Source organism: Drosophila grimshawi, unplaced genomic scaffold, assembly GCF_018153295.1.
Source record: "Drosophila grimshawi isolate 15287-2541.00 unplaced genomic scaffold, ASM1815329v1 contig_893, whole genome shotgun sequence".
NCBI lineage: Eukaryota > Metazoa > Arthropoda > Insecta > Diptera > Drosophilidae > Drosophila > Drosophila grimshawi.
The window spans coordinates 237,161-256,391 of NW_025063742.1; the positions used below are offsets into that span (position 1 = coordinate 237,161).

The following is a 19,231-nucleotide window of genomic DNA, read 5'->3' on the forward strand; positions in this document are numbered from 1 at the left end:
TCGCCAATAATTGTCAGAAGTTAGAATTTCTTTCAACATTATGAAGCCCTTTTCATATATTTTGACTCTGCATCAAAAGCTGAAAATATGTAGTCTCGAAGTCATTTCGAGAAATTGACGTTTTAAGTTTCTGTTTCCAAATTCAAACGGATGTATCTTCGCCAATAATTGTCAGAAGTTAGAATTTCTTTCAACATTATGAAGCCCTTTTTATATATTTTGATTCTGCATCAAAAGCTGAAAATATGTAGTCTCGAAGTCATATCGAGAAATCGACGTTTTAAGTCTCTGTTTCCAAATTCAAACGGATGTATCTTCGCCAATAATTGTCAGAAGTTAGAATTTCTTTCAACATTATGAAGCCCTTTTTATATATTTTGATTCTGCATCAAAAGCTGAAAATATGTAGTCTCGAAGTCATTTCGAGAAATTGACGTATTAAGTTTCTGTTTCCAAATTCAAATGGATGTATCTTCGCCAATAATTGTCAGAAGTTTGAATTTCTTTCACCATTATGAAGCCCTTTTTATATATTTTGATTCTGCATCAAAAGCTGAAAATATGTAGTCTCGAAGTCATTTCGCGAAATTGACGTTTTAAGTTTCTGTTTCCAAATTCAAACGGATGTATCTTCGCCAATAATTGTCAGAAGTTAGAAATTCTTTCAACATTATGAAGCCCTTTTTATATATTTTGACTGTGCACCAAAAGCTGAAAATATGTAGTCTCGAAGTCATTTCGAGAAATTGACGTTTTAAGTTTCTGTTTCCAAATTCAAACGGATGTATCTTCGCCAATAATTGTCAGAAGTTAGAATTTCTTTCAACATTATGAAGCCCTTTTTTTATATTTTGATTCTGCATCAAAAGCTGAAAATATGTAGTCTCGAAGTCATTTCGAGAAATTGATGTTTTAAGTTTCTGTTTCCAAATTCAAACGGATGTATCTTCGCCAATAATTGTCAGAAGTTAGAATTTCTTTCAACATTATGAAGCCCTTTTTATATATTTTGACTCTGCATCAAAAGCTGAAAATATGTAGTCTCGAAGTCATTTCGAGAAATTGACGTTTTAAGTTTCTGTTTCCAAATTCAAACGGATGTATCTTCGCCAATAATTGTCAGAAGTTAGAATTTCTTTCAACATTATAAACCCCTTTTTATATATTTTGATTCTGCATCAAAAGCTGAAAATATGTAGTCTCGAAGTCATTTCGAGATATTGGCGTTTTAAATTTATTTTCCCAAATTCAAACGGATGTATCTTCGCCAATAATTGTCAGAAGTCAGAATTTCTTTTAGCATTATGAAGCCCTTTTTATATATTTTGACCCTGCATCAAAAGCTGAAAATATGTAGTCTCGAAGTCATTTCGAGAAATTGACGTTTTAAGTTTCTGTTTCCAAACTCAAACGGATGTATCTTCGCCGATAATTGTCAGAAGTTAGAATTTCTTTCAACATTATGAAGCCCTTTTTATATATTTTGATTCTGCATCAAAAGCTGAAAATATGTAGTCTCGAAGTCATTTCGAGAAATTGACGTTTTAAGTTTCTGTTTCCAAATTCAAACGGATGTATCTTCGTCAATAATTGTCAGAAGTTAGAATTTATTTCAAGATTATGAAGCCCTTTTTATATATTTTGACTCTGCATCAAAAGCTGAAAATATGTAGTCTCGAAGTCATTTCGAGAAATTGACGTTTTAAGTTTCTGTTTCCAAATTCAAACGGATGTATCTTCGTCAATAATTGTCAGAAGTTAGAATTTCTTTCAACATTATGAAGCCCTTTTTATATATTTTGATTCTGCATCAAAAGCTGAAAATATGTAGTCTCGAAGTCATTTCGAGAAATTGACGTTTTAAGTTTCTGTTTCCAAATCCAAACGGATGTATCTTCGCCAATAATTGTCAGAAGTTAGAATTTCTTTCAACATTATGAAGCCCTTTTTATATATTTTGATTCTGCATCAAAAGCTGAAAATATGTAGTCTTGAAGTCATTTCGAGAAATCGACGTTTTAAGTTTCTGTTTCCAAATTCAAACGGATGTATCTTCGCCAATAAGTGTCAGAAGTTAGAATTTCTTTCAACATTATGAAGCCCTTTTTATATATTTTGACTATGCATCAAAAGCTGAAAATATGTTGTCTCGAAGTCATTTCGAGAAATTGACGTTTTAAGTTTCTGTTTCCAAATTCAAACGGATGTATCTTCGCCAATAATTGTCAGAAGTTAGAATTTCTTTCAACATTATGAAGCCCTTTTTATATATTTTGATTCTGCATCAAAAGCTGAAAATATGTAGTCTCGAAGTCATTTCGAGAAATTGACGTTTTAAGTCTCTGTTTCCAAATCCAAACGGATGTATCTTCGCCAATAATTGTCAGAAGTTAGAATTTCTTTCAACATTATGAAGCCCTTTTTATATATTTTGATTCTGCATCAAAAGCTGAAAATATGTAGTCTCGAAGTCATTTCGAGAAATTGACGTTTTAAGTTTCTGTTTCCAAATCCAAACGGATGTATCTTCGCCAATAATTGTCAGAAGTTAGAATTTCTTTCAACATTATGAAGCCCTTTTTATATATTTTGATTCTGCATCAAAAGCTGAAAATATGTAGTCTCGAAGTCATTTCGAGAAATTGACGTTTTAGGTTTCTGTTTCCAAATTCAAACGGATGTATCTTCGCCAATAATTGTCAGAAGTTAGAATTTCTTTCAACATTATGAAGCCCTTTTTATATATTTTTATTCTGCATCAAAAGCTGAAAATATGTAGTCTCGAAGTCATTTCGAGAAATTGACGTTTTAAGTTTCTGTTTCCAAATCCACACTGTTTCCAATAATTGTCAGAAGTTAGAATTTCTTTCAACATTATGAAGCCCTTTTTATATATTTTGATTCTGCATCAAAAGCTGAAAATATGTAGTCTCGAAGTCATTTCGAGAAATTGACGTTTTAAGTCTCTGTTTCCAAATTCAAATGGATGTATCTTCGCCAATAATTGTCAGAAGTTAGAATTTCTTTCAACATTATGAAGCCCTTTTTATATATTTTGATTCTGCATCAAAAGCTGAAAATATGTAGTCTCGAAGTCATTTCGAGAAATTGACGTATTAAGTTTCTGTTTCCAAATTCAAACGGATGTATCTTCGCCAATAATTGTCAGAAGTTAGAATTTCTTTCAACATTATGAAGCCCTTTTTATATATTTTGATTCTGCATCAAAAGCTGAAAATATGTAGTCTCGAAGTCATTTCGAGAAATTGACGTTTTAAGTTTCTGTTTCCAAATTCAAACGGATGTATCTTCGCCAATAATTGTCAGCAGTTAGAATTTCTTTCACCATTATGAAGCCCTTTTTATATATTTTGATTCTGCATCAAAAGCTGAAAATATGTAGTCTCGAAGTCATTTCGAGAAATTGACGTTTTAAGTTTCTGTTTCCAAACTCAAACGGATGTATCTTCGCCAATAATTGTCAGAAGTTAGAATTTCTTTCAACATTATGAAGCCCTTTTTATATATTTTGACTGTGCATCAAAAGCTGAAAATATGTAGTCTCGAAGTCATTTCGAGAAATCGACGTTTTAAGTTTCTGTTTCCAAATTCAAACGGATGTATCTTCGCCAATAATTGTCAGAAGTTAGAATTTCTTTCAACATTATGAAGCCCTTTTTATATATTTTGATTCTGCATCAAAAGCTGAAAATATGTAGTCTCGAAGTCATTTCGAGAAATTGACGTTTTAAGTTTCTGTTTCCAAATTCAAACGGATGTATCTTCGCCAATAATTGTCAGAAGTTAGAATTTCTTTCAACATTATGAAGCCCTTTTTATACATTTGGACTCTGCTTCAAAAGCTGAAAATATGTAGTCTCGAAAGTCATTTCGAGAAATTGACGTTTTAAGTTTTCTGTTTTCCAAATTCAAACGGATGTATCTTCGCCAATAATTGTCAGAAGTTAGAAATTTCTTGCATCATTATAAACCCCTTTTTATATATTTTGATTCTGCATCAAAAGCTGAAAATATGTAGTCTCGAAGTTATTTCGAGATATTGGCGTTTTAAGTTTCGGTTTCCAAATTCAAACGGATGTATCTTCGCCAATAATTGTCAGAAGTCAGAATTTCTTTCAACATTATGAAGCCCTTTTTATATATTTTGACTCTGCATCAAAAGCTGAAAATATGTAGTCTCGAAGTCATTTCGAGAAATTGACGTTTTAAGTTTCTGTTTCCAAATTCAAACGGATATATCTTCGCCAATAATTGTCAGAAGTTAGAATTTCTTTCAACATTATGAAGCCCTTTTCATATATTTTGACTCTGCATCAAAAGCTGAAAATATGTAGTCGCGAAGTCATTTCAAGAAATTGACGTTTTAAGTTTCTGTTTCCAAATTCAAACGGATGTATCTTCGCCAATAATTGTCAGAAGTTAGAATTTCTTTCAACATTATGAAGCCCTTTTTATATATTTTGATTCTGCATCAAAAGCTGAAAATATGTAGTCTCGAAGTCATTTCGAGAAATCGACGTTTTAAGTCTCTGTTTCCAAATTCAAACGGATGTATCTTCGCCAATAATTGTCAGAAGTTAGAATTTCTTTCAACATTATGAAGCTCTTTTTATATATTTTGATTCTGCATCAAAATCTGAAAATATGTAGTCTCGAAGTCATTTCGAGAAATTGACGTATTAAGTTTCTGTTTCCAAATTCAAATGGATGTATCTTCGCCAATAATTGTCGGAGTTTGAATTTCTTTCACCATTATGAAGCCCTTTTTATATATTTTGACTCGGCATCAAAACCTGAAAATATGTAGTCTCGAAGTCATTTCGAGAAATTGACGTTTTAAGTTTCTGTTTCCAAATTCAAATGGATGTATCTTCGCCAATAATTGTCAGAAGTTAGAAATTCTTTCAACATTATGAAGCCCTTTTTATATATTTTGACTGTGCATCAAAAGCTGAAAATATGTAGTCTCGAAGTCATTTCGAGAAATTGACGTTTTAAGTTTCTGTTTCCAAATTCAAACGGATGTATCTTCGCCAATAATTGTCAGAAGTTAGAATTTCTTTCAACATTATGAAGCCCTTTTTATATATTTTGACTCTGCTTCAAAAGCTGAAAATATGTAGTCTCAAAGTCATTTCGAGAAATTGACGTTTTAAGTTTCTGTTTCCAAATTCAAACGGATGTATCTTCGCCAATAATTGTCAGAAGTTAGAATTTCTTGCAACATTATGAAGCCCTTTTTATATATTTTGATTCTGCATCAAAAGCTGAAAATATGTAGTCTCGAAGTCATTTCGAGATATTGGCGTTTTAAATTTATTTTCCCAAATTCAAACGGATGTATCTTCGCCAATAATTGTCAGAAGTCAGAATTTCTTTTAACATTATGAAGCCCTTTTTATATATTTTGACTCTGCATCAAAAGCTGAAAATATGTAGTCGCGAAGTCAGTTCGAGAAATTGACGTTTTAAGTTTCTGTTTCCAAATTCAAACGGATGTATCTTCGCCAATAATTGTCAGAAGTTAGAATTTCTTTCAACATTATGAAGCCCTTTTTATATATTTTGACTTTGCATCAAAAGCTGAAAATATGTAGTCTCGAAGTCATTTCGAGAAATTGACGTTTTAAGTTTCTGTTTCCAAATTCAAACGGATGTATCTTCGCCAATAATTGTCAGAAGTTAGAATTTCTTTTAACATTATGAAGCCCTTTTTATATATTTTGATTCTGCATCAAAAGCTGAAAATATGTAGTCTCGAAGTCATTTCGAGAAATTGACGTTTTAAGTTTCTGTTTCCAAATCCAAACGGATGTATCTTCGCCAATAATTGTCAGAAGTTAGAATTTCTTTCAACATTATGAAGCCCTTTTTATATATTTTGATTCTGCATCAAAAGCTGAAAATATGTAGTCTCGAAGTCATTTCGAGAAATCGACGTTTTAAGTTTCTGTTTCCAAATTCAAACGGATGTATCTTCGCCAATAATTGTCAGAAGTTAGAATTTCTTTCAACATTATGAAGTCCCTTTTTATATATTTTGATTCTGCATCAAAAGCTGAAAATATGTAGTCTCGACGTCATTTCGAGAAATCGACGTTTTAAGTATCTGTTTCCAAATTCAAACGGATGTATCTTCGCCAATAATTGTCAGAAGTTAGAATTTCTTTCAACATTATGAACCCCTTTTTATATATTTTGACTCTGCTTTAAAAGCTGAAAATATGTAGTCTCGAAGTCATTTCGAGAAATTGACGTTTTAAGTTTCTGTTTCCAAATTCAAACGGATGTATCTTCGCCAATAATTGTCAGAAGTTAGAATTTCTTTCAACATTATGAACCCCCTTTTATATATTTTGATTTTGCATCAAAAGCTGGAAATATGTAGTCTCGAAGTCATTTCGAGATATTGGCGGCTTAAGTTTCATTTCCCAAATTCAAACGGATGTATCTTCGCCAATAACTGCCAGAAGTCAGAATTTCTTTCAACATTATGAAGCCCTTTTTATATATTTTGACTCTGCATCAAAAGCTGAAAATATGTAGTCTTGAAGTCATTTCGAGAAATTGACGTTTTAAGTTTCGGTTTCCAAATTCAACCGGATGTATCTTCGCCAATAATTGTCAGCAGTTAGAATTTCTTTCAACATTTTGAAGCCCTTTTTATATATTTTGATTCTGCATCAAAAGCTGAAAATATGTAGTCTCGAAGTCATTTCGAGAAATCGACGCTTTAAGTCTCTGTTTCCAAATTCAAACGGATGTATCTTCGCCAATAATTGTCAGAAGTTAGAATTTCTTTCAACATTATGAAGCCCTTTTTATATATTTTGATTCTGCATCAAAAGCTGAAAATATGTAGTCTCGAAGTCATTTCGAGAAATTGACGTATTAAGTTTCTGTTTCCAAATTCAAACGGATGTATCTTCGCCAATAATTGTCAGAAGTTAGAAATTCTTTCAACATTATGAAGCCCTTTTTATATATTTTGACTCTGCTTCAAAAGCTGAAAATATGTAGTCTCGAAGTCATTTCGAGAAATTGACGTTTTAAGTTTCTGTTTCCAAATTCAAACGGATGTATCTTCGCCAATAATTGTCAGAAGTTAGAATTTCTTGCATCATTATAAACCCCTTTTTATATATTTTGATTCTGCATCAAAAGCTGAAAATATGTAGTCTCGAAGTTATTTCGAGATATTGACGTTTTAAGTTTCGGTTTCCAAATTCAAACGGATGTATCTTCGCCAATAATTGTCAGAAGTCAGAATTTCTTTCAACATTATGAAGCCCTTTTTATATATTTTGACTCTGCATCAAAAGCTGAAAATATGTAGTCGCGAAGTCATTTCGAGAAATTGACGTTTTAAGTTTCTGTTTCCAAATTCAAACGGATATATCTTCGCCAATAATTGTCAGAAGTTAGAATTTCTTTCAACATTATGAAGCCCTTTTCATATATTTTGACTCTGCATCAAAAGCTGAAAATATGTAGTCGCGAAGTCATTTCAAGAAATTGACGTTTTAAGTTTCTGTTTCCAAATTCAAACGGATGTATCTTCGCCAATAATTGTCAGAAGTTAGAATTTCTTTCAACATTATGAAGCCCTTTTTATATATTTTGATTCTGCATCAAAAGCTGAAAATATGTAGTCGCGAAGTCATTTCGAGAAATTGACGTTTTAAGTTTCTGTTTCCAAATTCAAACGGATATATCTTCGCCAATAATTGTCAGAAGTTAGAATTTCTTTCAACATTATGAAGCCCTTTTCATATATTTTGACTCTGCATCAAAAGCTGAAAATATGTAGTCGCGAAGTCATTTCAAGAAATTGACGTTTTAAGTTTCTGTTTCCAAATTCAAACGGATGTATCTTCGCCAATAATTGTCAGAAGTTAGAATTTCTTTTATCATTATGAAGCCCCTTTTATATATTTTGATTCTGCATCAAAAGCTGAAAATATGTAGTTTCGAAGTCATTTCGAGAAATCGACGTTTTAAGTTTCTGTTTCCAAATTCAAACGGATGTATCTTCGCCAATAATTGTCAGAAGTTAGAATTTCTTTCAACATTATGAAGCCCTTTTTATATATTTTGACTCTGCATCAAAAGCTGAAAATATGTAGTCTCGAAGTCATTTCGAGAAATTGACGTATTAAGTTTCGGTTTCCAAATTCAAACGGATGTATCTTCGCCAATAATTGTCAGAAGTTAGGATTTCTTTCACCATTATGAAGCCCTTTTTATATATTTTGATTCTGCATCAAAAGCTGAAAATATGTAGTCTCGAAGTCATTTCGAGAAATTGACGTTTTAAGTTTCTGTTTCCAAATTCAAACGGATGTATCTTCGCCAATAATTGTCAGAAGTTAGAAATTCTTTCAACATTATGAAGCCCTTTTTATATATTTTAAATGTGCATCAAAAGCTGAAAATATGTAGTCTCGAAGTCATTTCGAGAAATTGATGTTTTAAGTTTCTGTTTCCAAATTCAAATGGATGTATCTTCGCCAATAATTGTCAGAAGTTAGAATTTCTTTCAACATTATGAAGCCCTTTTTATATATTTTGATTCTGCATCAAAAGCTGAAAATATGTAGTCTCGAAGTCATTTCGAGAAATTGACGTTTTAAGTTTCTGTTTCCAAATTCAAACGGATGTATCTTCGCCAATAATTGTCAGAAGTTAGAATTTCTTTCAACATTATGAAGCCCTTTTTATATATTTTGACTCTGCATCAAAAGCTGAAAATATGTAGTCTCAAAGTCATTTCGAGAAATTGACGTATTAAGTTTCTGTTTCCAAATTCAAACGGATGTATCTTCGCCAATAATTGTCAGAAGTTAGAATTTCTTGCAACATTATAAACCCCTTTTTATATATTTTGATTCTGCATGAAAAGCTGAAAATATGTAGTCTCGAAGTCATTTCGAGATATTGGCGTTTTAAATTTATTTTCCCAAATTCAAACGGATGTATCTTCGCCAATAATTGTCAGAAGTCAGAATTTCTTTTAACATTATGAAGCCCTTTTTATATATTTTGACTCTGCATCAAAAGCTGAAAATATGTAGTCGCGAAGTCAGTTCGAGAAATTGACGTTTTAAGTTTCTGTTTCCAAATTCAAACGGATGTATCTTCGCCAATAATTGTCAGAAGTTAGAATTTCTTTCAACATTATGAAGCCCTTTTTATATATTTTGACTCTGCATCAAAAGCTGAAAATATGTAGTCGCGAAGTCATTTCGAGAAATTGACGTTTTAAGTTTCGGTTTCCAAATTCAAACGGATGTATCTTCGCCAATAATTGTCAGAAGTTAGAATTTCTTTCAACATTATGAAGCCCTTTTTATATATTTTGATTCTGCATCAAAAGCTGAAAATATGTAGTCTCGAAGTCATTTCGAGAAATTGACGTTTTAAGTTTCTGTTTCCAAATCCAAACGGATGTATCTTCGCCAATAATTGTCAGAAGTTAGAATTTCTTTCAACATTATGAAGCCCTTTTTATATATTTTGATTCTGCATCAAAAGCTGAAAATATGTAGTCTCGAAGTCATTTCGAGAAATTGACGTTTTAAGTTTCTGTTTCCAAATTCAAACGGATGTATCTTCGCCAATAATTGTCAGAAGTTAGAATTTCTTTCAACATTATGAAGCCCTTTTTATATATTTTGATTCTGCATCAAAAGCTGAAAATATGTAGTCTCGAAGTCATTTCGCGAAATTGACGTTTTAAGTTTCTGTTTCCAAATTCAAACGGATGTATCTTCGCCAATAATTGTCAGAAGTTAGAATTTCTTTCAACATTATGAAGCCCTTTTTATATATTTTGACTCTGCTTTAAAAGCTGAAAATATGTAGTCTCGAAGTCATTTCGAGAAATTGACGTTTTAAGTTTCTGTTTCCAAATTCAAACGGATGTATCTTCGCCAATAATTGTCAGAAGTTAGAATTTCTTTCAACATTATGAACCCCTTTTTATATATTTTGATTCTGCATCAAAAGCTGGAAATATGTAGTCTCGAAGTCATTTCGAGATATTGGCGGCTTAAGTTTCATTTCCCAAATTCAAACGGATGTATCTTCGCCAATAATTGTCAGAAGTCAGAATTTCTTTCAACATTATGAAGCCCTTTTTATATATTTTGACTCTGCATCAAAAGCTGAAAATATGTAGTCTCGAAGTCATTTCGAGAAATTGACGTTTTAAGTTTCGGTTTCCAAATTCAACCGGATGTATCTTCGCCAATAATTGTCAGCAGTTAGAATTTCTTTCAACATTATGAAGCCCTTTTTATATATTTTGATTCTGCATCAAAAGCTGAAAATATGTAGTCTCGAAGTCATTTCGAGAAATTGACGTTTTAAGTCTCTGTTTCCAAATTCAAACGGATGTATCTTCGCCAATAATTGTCAGAAGTTAGAATTTCTTTCAACATTATGAAGCCCTTTTTATATATTTTGATTCTGCATCAAAAGCTGAAAATATGTAGTCTCGAAGTCATTTCGAGAAATTGACGTATTAAGTTTCTGTTTCCAAATTCAAACGGATGTATCTTCGCCAATAATTGTCAGAAGTTAGAATTTCTTTCAACATTATGAAGCCCTTTTTATATATTTTGACTCTGCTTCAAAAGCTGAAAATATGTAGTCTCGAAGTCATTTCGAGAAATTGACGTTTTAAGTTTCTGTTTCCAAATTCAAACGGATGTATCTTCGCCAATAATTCTGAGAAGTTAGAATTTCGTGCAACATTATAAACCCCTTTTTATATATTTTGATTCTGCATCAAAAGCTGAAAATATGTAGTCTCGAAGTCATTTCGAGATATTGGCGTTTTAAGTTTATTTTCCCAAATTCAAACGGATGTATCTTCGCAAATAATTGTTAGAAGTCAGAATTTCTTTTAACATTATGAAGCCCTTTTTATATATTTTGACTCTGCATCAAAAGCTGAAAATATGTAGTCGCGAAGTCATTTCGAGAAATTGACGTTTTAAGTTTCTGTTTCCAAATTCAAACGGATGTATCTTCGCCAATAATTGTCAGAAGTTAGAATTTCTTTCAACATTATGAAGCCCTTTTTATATATTTTGACTCTGCATCAAAAGCTGAAAATATGTAGTCGCGAAGTCATTTCGAGAAATTGACGTTTTAAGTTTCGGTTTCCAAATTCAAACGGATGTATCTTCGCCAATAATTGTCAGAAGTTAGAATTTCTTTTAATATTATGAAGCCCTTTTTATATATTTTGATTCTGCATCAAAAGCTGAAAATATGTAGTCTCGAAGTCATTTCGAGAAATTGACGTTTTAAGTTTCTGTTTCCAAATCCAAACGGATGTATCTTCGCCAATAATTGTCAGAAGTTAGAATTTCTTTCAACATTATGAAGCCCTTTTTATATATTTTGATTCTGCATCAAAAGCTGAAAATATGTAGTCTCGAAGTCATTTCGAGAAATTGACGTTTTAAGTTTCTGTTTCCAAATTCAAACGGATGTATCTTCGCCAATAATTGTCAGAAGTTAGAATTTCTTTCAACATTATGAAGCCCTTTTTATATATTTTGATTCTGCATCAAAAGCTGAAAATATGTAGTCTCGAAGTCATTTCGAGAAATTGACGTTTTAAGTTTCTGTTTCCAAATTCAAACGGATGTATCTTCGCCAATAATTGTCAGAAGTTAGAATTTCTTTCAACATTATGAAGCCCTTTTTATATATTTTGACTCTGCATCAAAAGCTGAAAATATGTAGTCTCGAAGTCATTTCGAGAAATTGACGTTTTAAGTTTCTGTTTCCAAATTCAAACGGATGTATCTTCGCCAATAATTGTCAGAAGTTAGAATTTCTTTCAACATTATGAACCCCTTTTTATATATTTTGATTCTGCATCAAAAGCTGAAAATATGTAGTCTCGAAGTCATTTCGAGAAATTGACGTTTTAAGTTTCTGTTTCCAAATTCAAACGGATGTATATTCGCCAATAATTGTCAGAAGTTAGAATTTCTTTCAACATTACGAACCCCTTTTTATATATTTTGACTCTGCATCAAAAGCTGAAAATATGTAGTCTCGAAGTCATTTCGAGAAATTGACGTTTTAAGTTTCTGTTTCCAAATTCAAACGGATGTATCTTCGCCAATAATTGTCAGAAGTTAGAATTTCTTTCAACATTATGAAGCCCTTTTTATATATTTTGATTCTGCATCAAAAGCTGAAAATATGTAGTCTCGAAGTCATTTCGAGAAATTGACGTTTTAAGTTTCTGTTTCCAAATTCAAACGGATGTATCTTCGCCAATAATTGTCAGAAGTTAGAATTTCTTTCAACATTATGAAGCCCTTTTTATATATTTTGACTCTGCATCAAAAGCTGAAAATATGTAGTCTTGAAGTCATTTCGAGAAATTGACGTTTTAAGTTTCGGTTTCCAAATTCAAACGGATGTATATTCGCCAATAATTGTCAGAAGTTAGAATTTCTTTTAATATTATGAAGCTCTTTTTATATATTTTGATTCTGCATCAAAAGCTGAAAATATGTAGTCTCGAAGTCATTTCGAGAAATTGACGTTTTAAGTTTCTGTTTCCAAATTCAAACGGATGTATCTTCGCCAATAATTGTCAGAAGTTAGAATTTCTTTCAACATTATGAAGCCCTTTTTATATATTTTGACTCTGCATCAAAAGCTGAAAATATGTAGTCTCGAAGTCATTTCGAGAAATTGACGTTTTAAGTTTCTGTTTCCAAATTCAAACGGATGTATCTTCGCCAATAATTGTCAGAAGTTAGAATTTCTTTCAACATTATGAAGCTCTTTTTATATATTTTGACTATGCATCAAAAGCTGAAAATATGTAGTCTCGAAGTCATTTCGAGAAATTGACGTTTTAAGTTTCTGTTTCCAAATCCAAACGGATGTATCTTCGCCAATAATTGTCAGAAGTTAGAATTTCTTTCAACATTATGAAGCCCTTTTTATATATTTTGACTCTGCATCAAAAGCTGAAAATATGTAGTCTCGAAGTCATTTCGAGAAATTGACGTTTTAAGTTTCTGTTTCCAAATTCAAACGGATGTATCTTCGCCAATAATTGTCAGAAGTTAGAATTTCTTTCAACATTATGAAGCCCTTTTTATATATTTTGATTCTGCATCAAAAGCTGAAAATATGTAGTCTCGAAGTCATTTCGAGAAATTGGCGGTTTAAGTTTCTGTTTCCAAATTCAAACGGATGTATCTTCGCCAATAATTGTCAGAAGTTAGAATTTCTTTCAACATTATGAAGCCCTTTTTATATATTTTGACTCTGCATCAAAAGCTGAAAATATGTAGTCTCGAAGTCATTTCGAGAAATTAACGTTTTAAGTCTCTGTTTCCAAATTCAAACGGATGTATCTTCGCCAATAATTGTCAGAAGTTAGAATTTCTTTCAACATTATGAAGCCCTTTTTATATATTTTGATTCTGCATCAAAAGCTGAAAATATGTAGTCTCGAAGTCATTTCGAGATATTGACGTTTTAAGTCTCTGTTTCCAAATTCAAACGGATGTATCTTCGTCAATAATTGTCAGAAGTTAGAATTTCTTTCAACATTATGAAGCCCTTTTTATATATTTTGATTCTGCATCAAAAGCTGAAAATATGTAGTCTCGAAGTCATTTCGAGAAATTGACGTTTTAAGTTTCTGTTTCCAAATTCAATCGGATGTATCTTCGCCAATAATTGTCAGAAGTTAGAATTTCTTTCAACATTATGAAGCCCTTTTCATATATTTTGAATCTGCATCAAAAGCTGAAAATATGTAGTCTCGAAGTCATTTCGAGAAATTGACGTATTAAGTTTCTTTTCCAAATTCAAATGGATGTATCTTCGCCAATAATTGTCAGAAGTTAGAATTTCTTTCACCATTATGAAGCCCTTTTTATATATTTTGATTCTGCATCAAAAGCTGAAAATATGTAGTCTCGAAGTCATTTCGCGAAATTGACGTTTTAAGTTTCTGTTTCCAAATTCAAACGGATGTATCTTCGCCAATAATTGTCAGAAGTTAGAATTTCTTTGGTCGGCAAAAATTCCTCAACTGAACCCTCCACGAGGGTGCCGACTGGAAATAGCATCACAGTGGTCCTGCTAGGTACCGATGCTAGCTAAGACTCGTGCCCTGAACCTCCGACATAAACTGCATCCATAGTCTTGTCGCTGGGAAAGGACCGAGTCATGGTTCGAGGTAAAGGGCCGGACTAAGGTGTCATGCGACCCGTGCCGATAGTCAGCCAGGCTGGGGGCCCTAAAATAACCCAGTCTTACACGGAGCATATCGGATACCTGGCGACCTCCGATATTAATCAGCCTTACCTGCACATCGCGGATCTCTGTGCAGGTGGACATCTTTTCTCCGCAGCTCGTGGGAATCCAAATGTATTCCAAAAAACCACAAAAGGAGTCCGGTACTCTCCCAAAACCGGTAGGGAGCAATCCCAAACATGTAGAGGAGGCAGTGGCTCGTAAGCTTGGCCAAAGCGGCAGCATGACAAAAGTGGCGGAAAAGCCTGTTTGTCAAGCCAGCGGCGAGGGTGCAGCTGGTAAAAACCCCGACCCGTCCGACTCCGTGGTAGGGAAGAAAAGCACTAGTGCAGCCAACCTGCCAGCCGGAGCGGGTGCGAAGGGCGATTTGCCAACTACCAGCGCGGCGGCTAAAAGGTTCAGCTATGCCGACCGCAGAAATGCTGCAAGCATTCTGAAGTGGCAAAGTGCGAACACTCAGCCAAATCCACCAGCCGAATGGCAAAATAAAGTGATTTGGGCTAAGAAGGTGCTGCCAAACTTCTGTGAGGCTCCACCCCAAAAAGAGCAGAGCCAGGCTAAAAGGCAGCGCTCACAGGAAGCACACGGTCCCGTCGCAAAACGGGCCAAGGTGCAACAGGGAAGGTCCTTTGCTGACATTGCCAAGGAAAGAATCCTTCCCTTGACAAGGGAAGCAAGGACGGCAGAATCCCTAGAAATCAGTGGAAATGGGTGGAAGGAGCCCTCGCTGTCCAATGCCTGAAGCTGTTAAGCAAGGCGCCTGGGCCACCACCTGTATGCAGGGATGCTGGGTGGTACCAGGGTAATACAAAGGTTATCGCCTGCCAAGACGCTCGCTCAGTAGAGCTTTACAAAGCTGCTGTAGCAGAACTTGGTGAGGTCTACCCCGGGGCGAAGCTGGTCGCTGTCGACTGGAGCGAAGTCCCGAGCAGACCTCGTGCACGCATCTGGATCCCGGCTTCCCTAAAGGAGCCGGACCAAGTGCTTAACCTTCTGCAACTCTGCAACCCCTCTCTCCCCACCCAAGACTGGAGGGTGGTGAAGATTGAGGCCACCGAGGGGCCAACAAATGTGCTGATTCTTAACAAGGAATCGCTGGCCCCAATTGAAGGGCGAGCTAAACTTCGGCTTCGGCTCCATTACCGTAAAGGTATACAAATCGGATGCGCCGGCCGGAGGAGACCCTGCTGTCTGCAAAAACACAGCCGAACAGGCTCCTCCTGCGGAGATCGGAGCAACCGATGAGGAGCTGGAGCCTGGCTACACGTCGGACACGTCGACTCTGACTCGGGGCCTTGAGGCCATGTGTCACGAGTTAGACGAGGACGATTTTACGCTGTCGGACGAGGGCGACAGCAACAACACTGTGGTGAGGGGGAAATCTCCGGATGTCCTTGAGACTACGGCAGATAAACCTTCACCACAGTAAAGCAGCATCCGCTGCTCTGATGCTCCGCCTGGCTGGAGGCGGAGACGATATAGTACTAGTCCAAGAACCTTGGGTGATTGGAGGCAAGGTTTGCGGACTAGGAAATAAAAATTATAAGCTATTAGTAGCTGGAAACGAAGGTAAAAAACGTACCTGCATCCTCGCGAAAAAACATCTAAATATTTTTCTGCTCCATAATTTTAGTAATGATGACAACACAGCGGTAAGCCTGGAGCTCCAGTCAGCTTCGGTAAGGCTACTGTCTGTCTACATGGCCTACGACAGCGCCGGCCCACCACCAGACGAGACTACAAGATCCCTCGTCCAGGAGTGCGAGAAGCACAGCATTGGCCTAATCATAGGCTGTGACGCCAATGCTCACCACACCCAGTGGGGGAGTACGGGCACAAATCCGAGGGGTGAGTCACTCTTATCCTACATTCTTAATACTAACCTCTTAGTATGTAATACGGGAAATGAACCCACTTTTATTATTAAAAATAGAAGAGAGGTCATTGATCTGACCCTTATCTCACAATCTATGAGCGATCAGCTAATAGGTTGGAGAGTGTCTGACGATCACTCCTTCTCTGATCACAGATACATTGAATTTGAGCTCCTCGCGAGCCATCCAGAACCAGTTCACTTCATAAATCAAAAGAAGGCGAACTGGGAAATTTTCAAAGCCAAACTTGACCGAACCCTTTCGGAACACCCACCGAAAGGCCCGGACAACTTAGCTCATCTCTGCAATCTGACAGAGACTTTTACTTCTGCATGCAATAAGGCTTTTAAGGCAGCTTGTCCTATCAGTAAGCCTGTGCACAAGAAGAAACCACCATGGTGGACACCTCAACTAAATGTCCTTAGACAAAGTTGCAGGTCTCTCTTTAATGCAGCGAAAGCGCAAAATAACGACCAGCAATGGTCAAAGTACAAATTAAGTCTGGCTGAATATAAAAACCACCAGACGAGAAAAAAGGAAATCTTGGAGAGAGGCTTAGGAAAGTTTTATCAAAAACCACACCCGCACTTGGTTATCTGAAAAAGGATGACAATTCCTGGTCGGTCTCCAGTGAACAGTTTTAAGCCATTCAAATCCCCAGGCCCTGATCAGATAAGCCCAGTCCAATTACAGAAGGCGGGAAACACAGCCATAAACTGGCTACATGAAATCTTCGGGAAGATTCTGAAGACTGGTTGCATCCCACCCACATGGCTCCAGTCAAAAATAGCCTTCATACCCAAAGCTGGGAAGCCATCGCACACCAGCGCCAAAGATTTCAGACCCATCAGTCTATCATCTTTCTTGCTAAAGACCTTGGAACTACTTATAAGTCTCCATCTCACAGCATCCATTGACCCCAGGCTTATGTCGGAGTCTCAACATGCCTACAGGAAGGGCAGATCCACAGATACTGCCCTCCACTCTGTGATCTCCATTATAGAGAAATCCCTACTTTATAAAGAGTACACCCTTATAGCGTTTCTCGACATTGAGGGCGCCTTTAACAACGTCACTCCGGCAGCCATAACTGCAGCTCTGCTGAACCTGGGGTTTGACACCGGTCTGGTGGGCCTGATCAGTCAATTGCTTACTTGCAGGACTGTGACATCCACACTAGGGTCGTCAACTCTCTCCAGGTTCGTGAGCAGAGGTACGCCACAAGGAGGCGTCCTGTCACCCCTACTATGGAACATAGTAATTAACAAAGTGCTGTGGGACATGGAGGGGGGCGGCTGCAAAATGGTTGCATATGCTGATGACGTTGCAGTAATTTTCAGGGGAAAATACCCACAAACTCTTTGTGACCTCATGACTAGTAAACTAAAAATACTGTCATGCTGGGCTCAAGAGAGTGGATTAGGGGTAAACCCCAATAAAACGGAACTTGTTCTTTTTACAAGGAACTACAAGGTCCCTTCTCTTGTCCCACCCAGACTAAATAATGTAAATCTACTTTTCAAAGACAGTGCCAATTTCCTTGGATTGACACTAGACAGAAAACTAGATTGGAACCTCAATACCCAAACACGGGTTAAAAAGGCAACAGTCGCCCTATATACGTGTAGGAAATCCATTGGGCTGAAATGGGGTATGTCCCCAAATATCGTTCGATGGTTATACACATCCATAGTCAGACCTATACTTTTGTATGGCGTCGCAGTATGGTGGCCCTGTTTAAAAAAGAAAACCACCCTTTCTAAACTAAACAAGGTTCAGCGTATGGCTGAACTATGCATATCGGGGGCGCTTCGTACCACACCTAGTGAGGCACTTGACGCTATCCTGGACATTCCGTGTCTGGAAAGACAAGGAATGGAAAATGCAACACTTACGGCCATAAGACTCAGAGAATCCCTCGCCTGGACTACTCAGAGCACTGGTCATGCCTCTATCTTAGAAGGGAAACCGACCATCCCTTCTAAAACAGATTACTGCGTGCCAGTAACACAATTGGGAACACCCTTCAACACATACTTCCCTCAAAGGGAAGAATGGGTTCATGGCACCCCCGGTCCACCGGCAACCATAACCTTCTTTACAGATGGCTCGAAGCTAGACAACCGTGTAGGCGGAGGGGTCTACTCCGAGCAACTCAATTTACAGTTATCCTTCAGCCTTCCAACACACTGTAGTGTTTTTCAAGCTGAGGTACTGGCCATAAAGGAAGCTTTAGACTGCCTAGATAGGCTCAAAGTCAGCCCTGGCTACATAAATATATATATTGACAGCCAGGCAGCAATTAAATCAATCAGTTCGATATCTTCCAATTCGATATCAGTAACAAGCTGCCGCAAATCTCTACACGAGATGGCTAAACAGCATGTTATTAGCCTGATATGGGTTCCTGGTCACCAGGACATTGAAGGCAACTGCAAAGCCGATGAGTTAGCTAGGAAAGGTACCATACTGCCGCTCCTCACGGACAAGGAAGGTATTAGTATGCCTCTAGCTACCTGTAAGCTCAATATCAGGGAGGAGCATAGGCGCAGGTCATGCAAAAAATGGCAAAATGCCACCTGTGCCCGCATAGCACACCAGACATGGCCAAGCATTGACTCCAAGCGCAGCAAAGAGCTGTGCAGTCTGAGTCGGACTAACTGTTCCGCAGTGATCCGGGCTCTAACTGGGCACTGGCTGGTTGGCATTCATGCCAATAGACTCCAGGTGCCACACAATGACTTTTGCAGAAGCTGCAAAGAGGAGGAAGAAGTTGAATCTCCGGAACACTTTTTCTGCCTCTGGAAACTACTCCCTAAATGGTTTATCGGAGCTCCGATATATGAGACTGGCCAAGATAGCGAAATTCATAAACGCATCGGGTTGGGCAAATGTTTAAATATATGTTAGAATGCTGAAGGCACGACTGCAGGAGGAAATCCCTAGATCCCCTTTTTCGGTAACACAACGGGCCAAATATGGCCTAAGTGTGTCAGCCTACCGGGCTGACAGCCGATATAACC

General features: G+C 36.4%; 1 protein-coding gene across 1 annotated transcript; it reads left to right on the plus strand.

The window, feature by feature from the left end:
* Window positions 1–15,110: 15,110 nt before the first annotated feature.
* On the plus strand, window positions 15,111–19,090 carry LOC122322859 (the record flags this gene model as incomplete). The annotated part of the gene is made up of 4 exons (XM_043216322.1): window positions 15,111–15,136; window positions 15,424–15,759; window positions 15,968–16,182; window positions 17,116–19,090. Coding segments are annotated over exons 1-4 (2,552 nt in total), but the record flags the coding sequence as incomplete, so codon positions are not given.
* Between the last annotated feature and the right edge of the window lie 141 nt (window positions 19,091–19,231).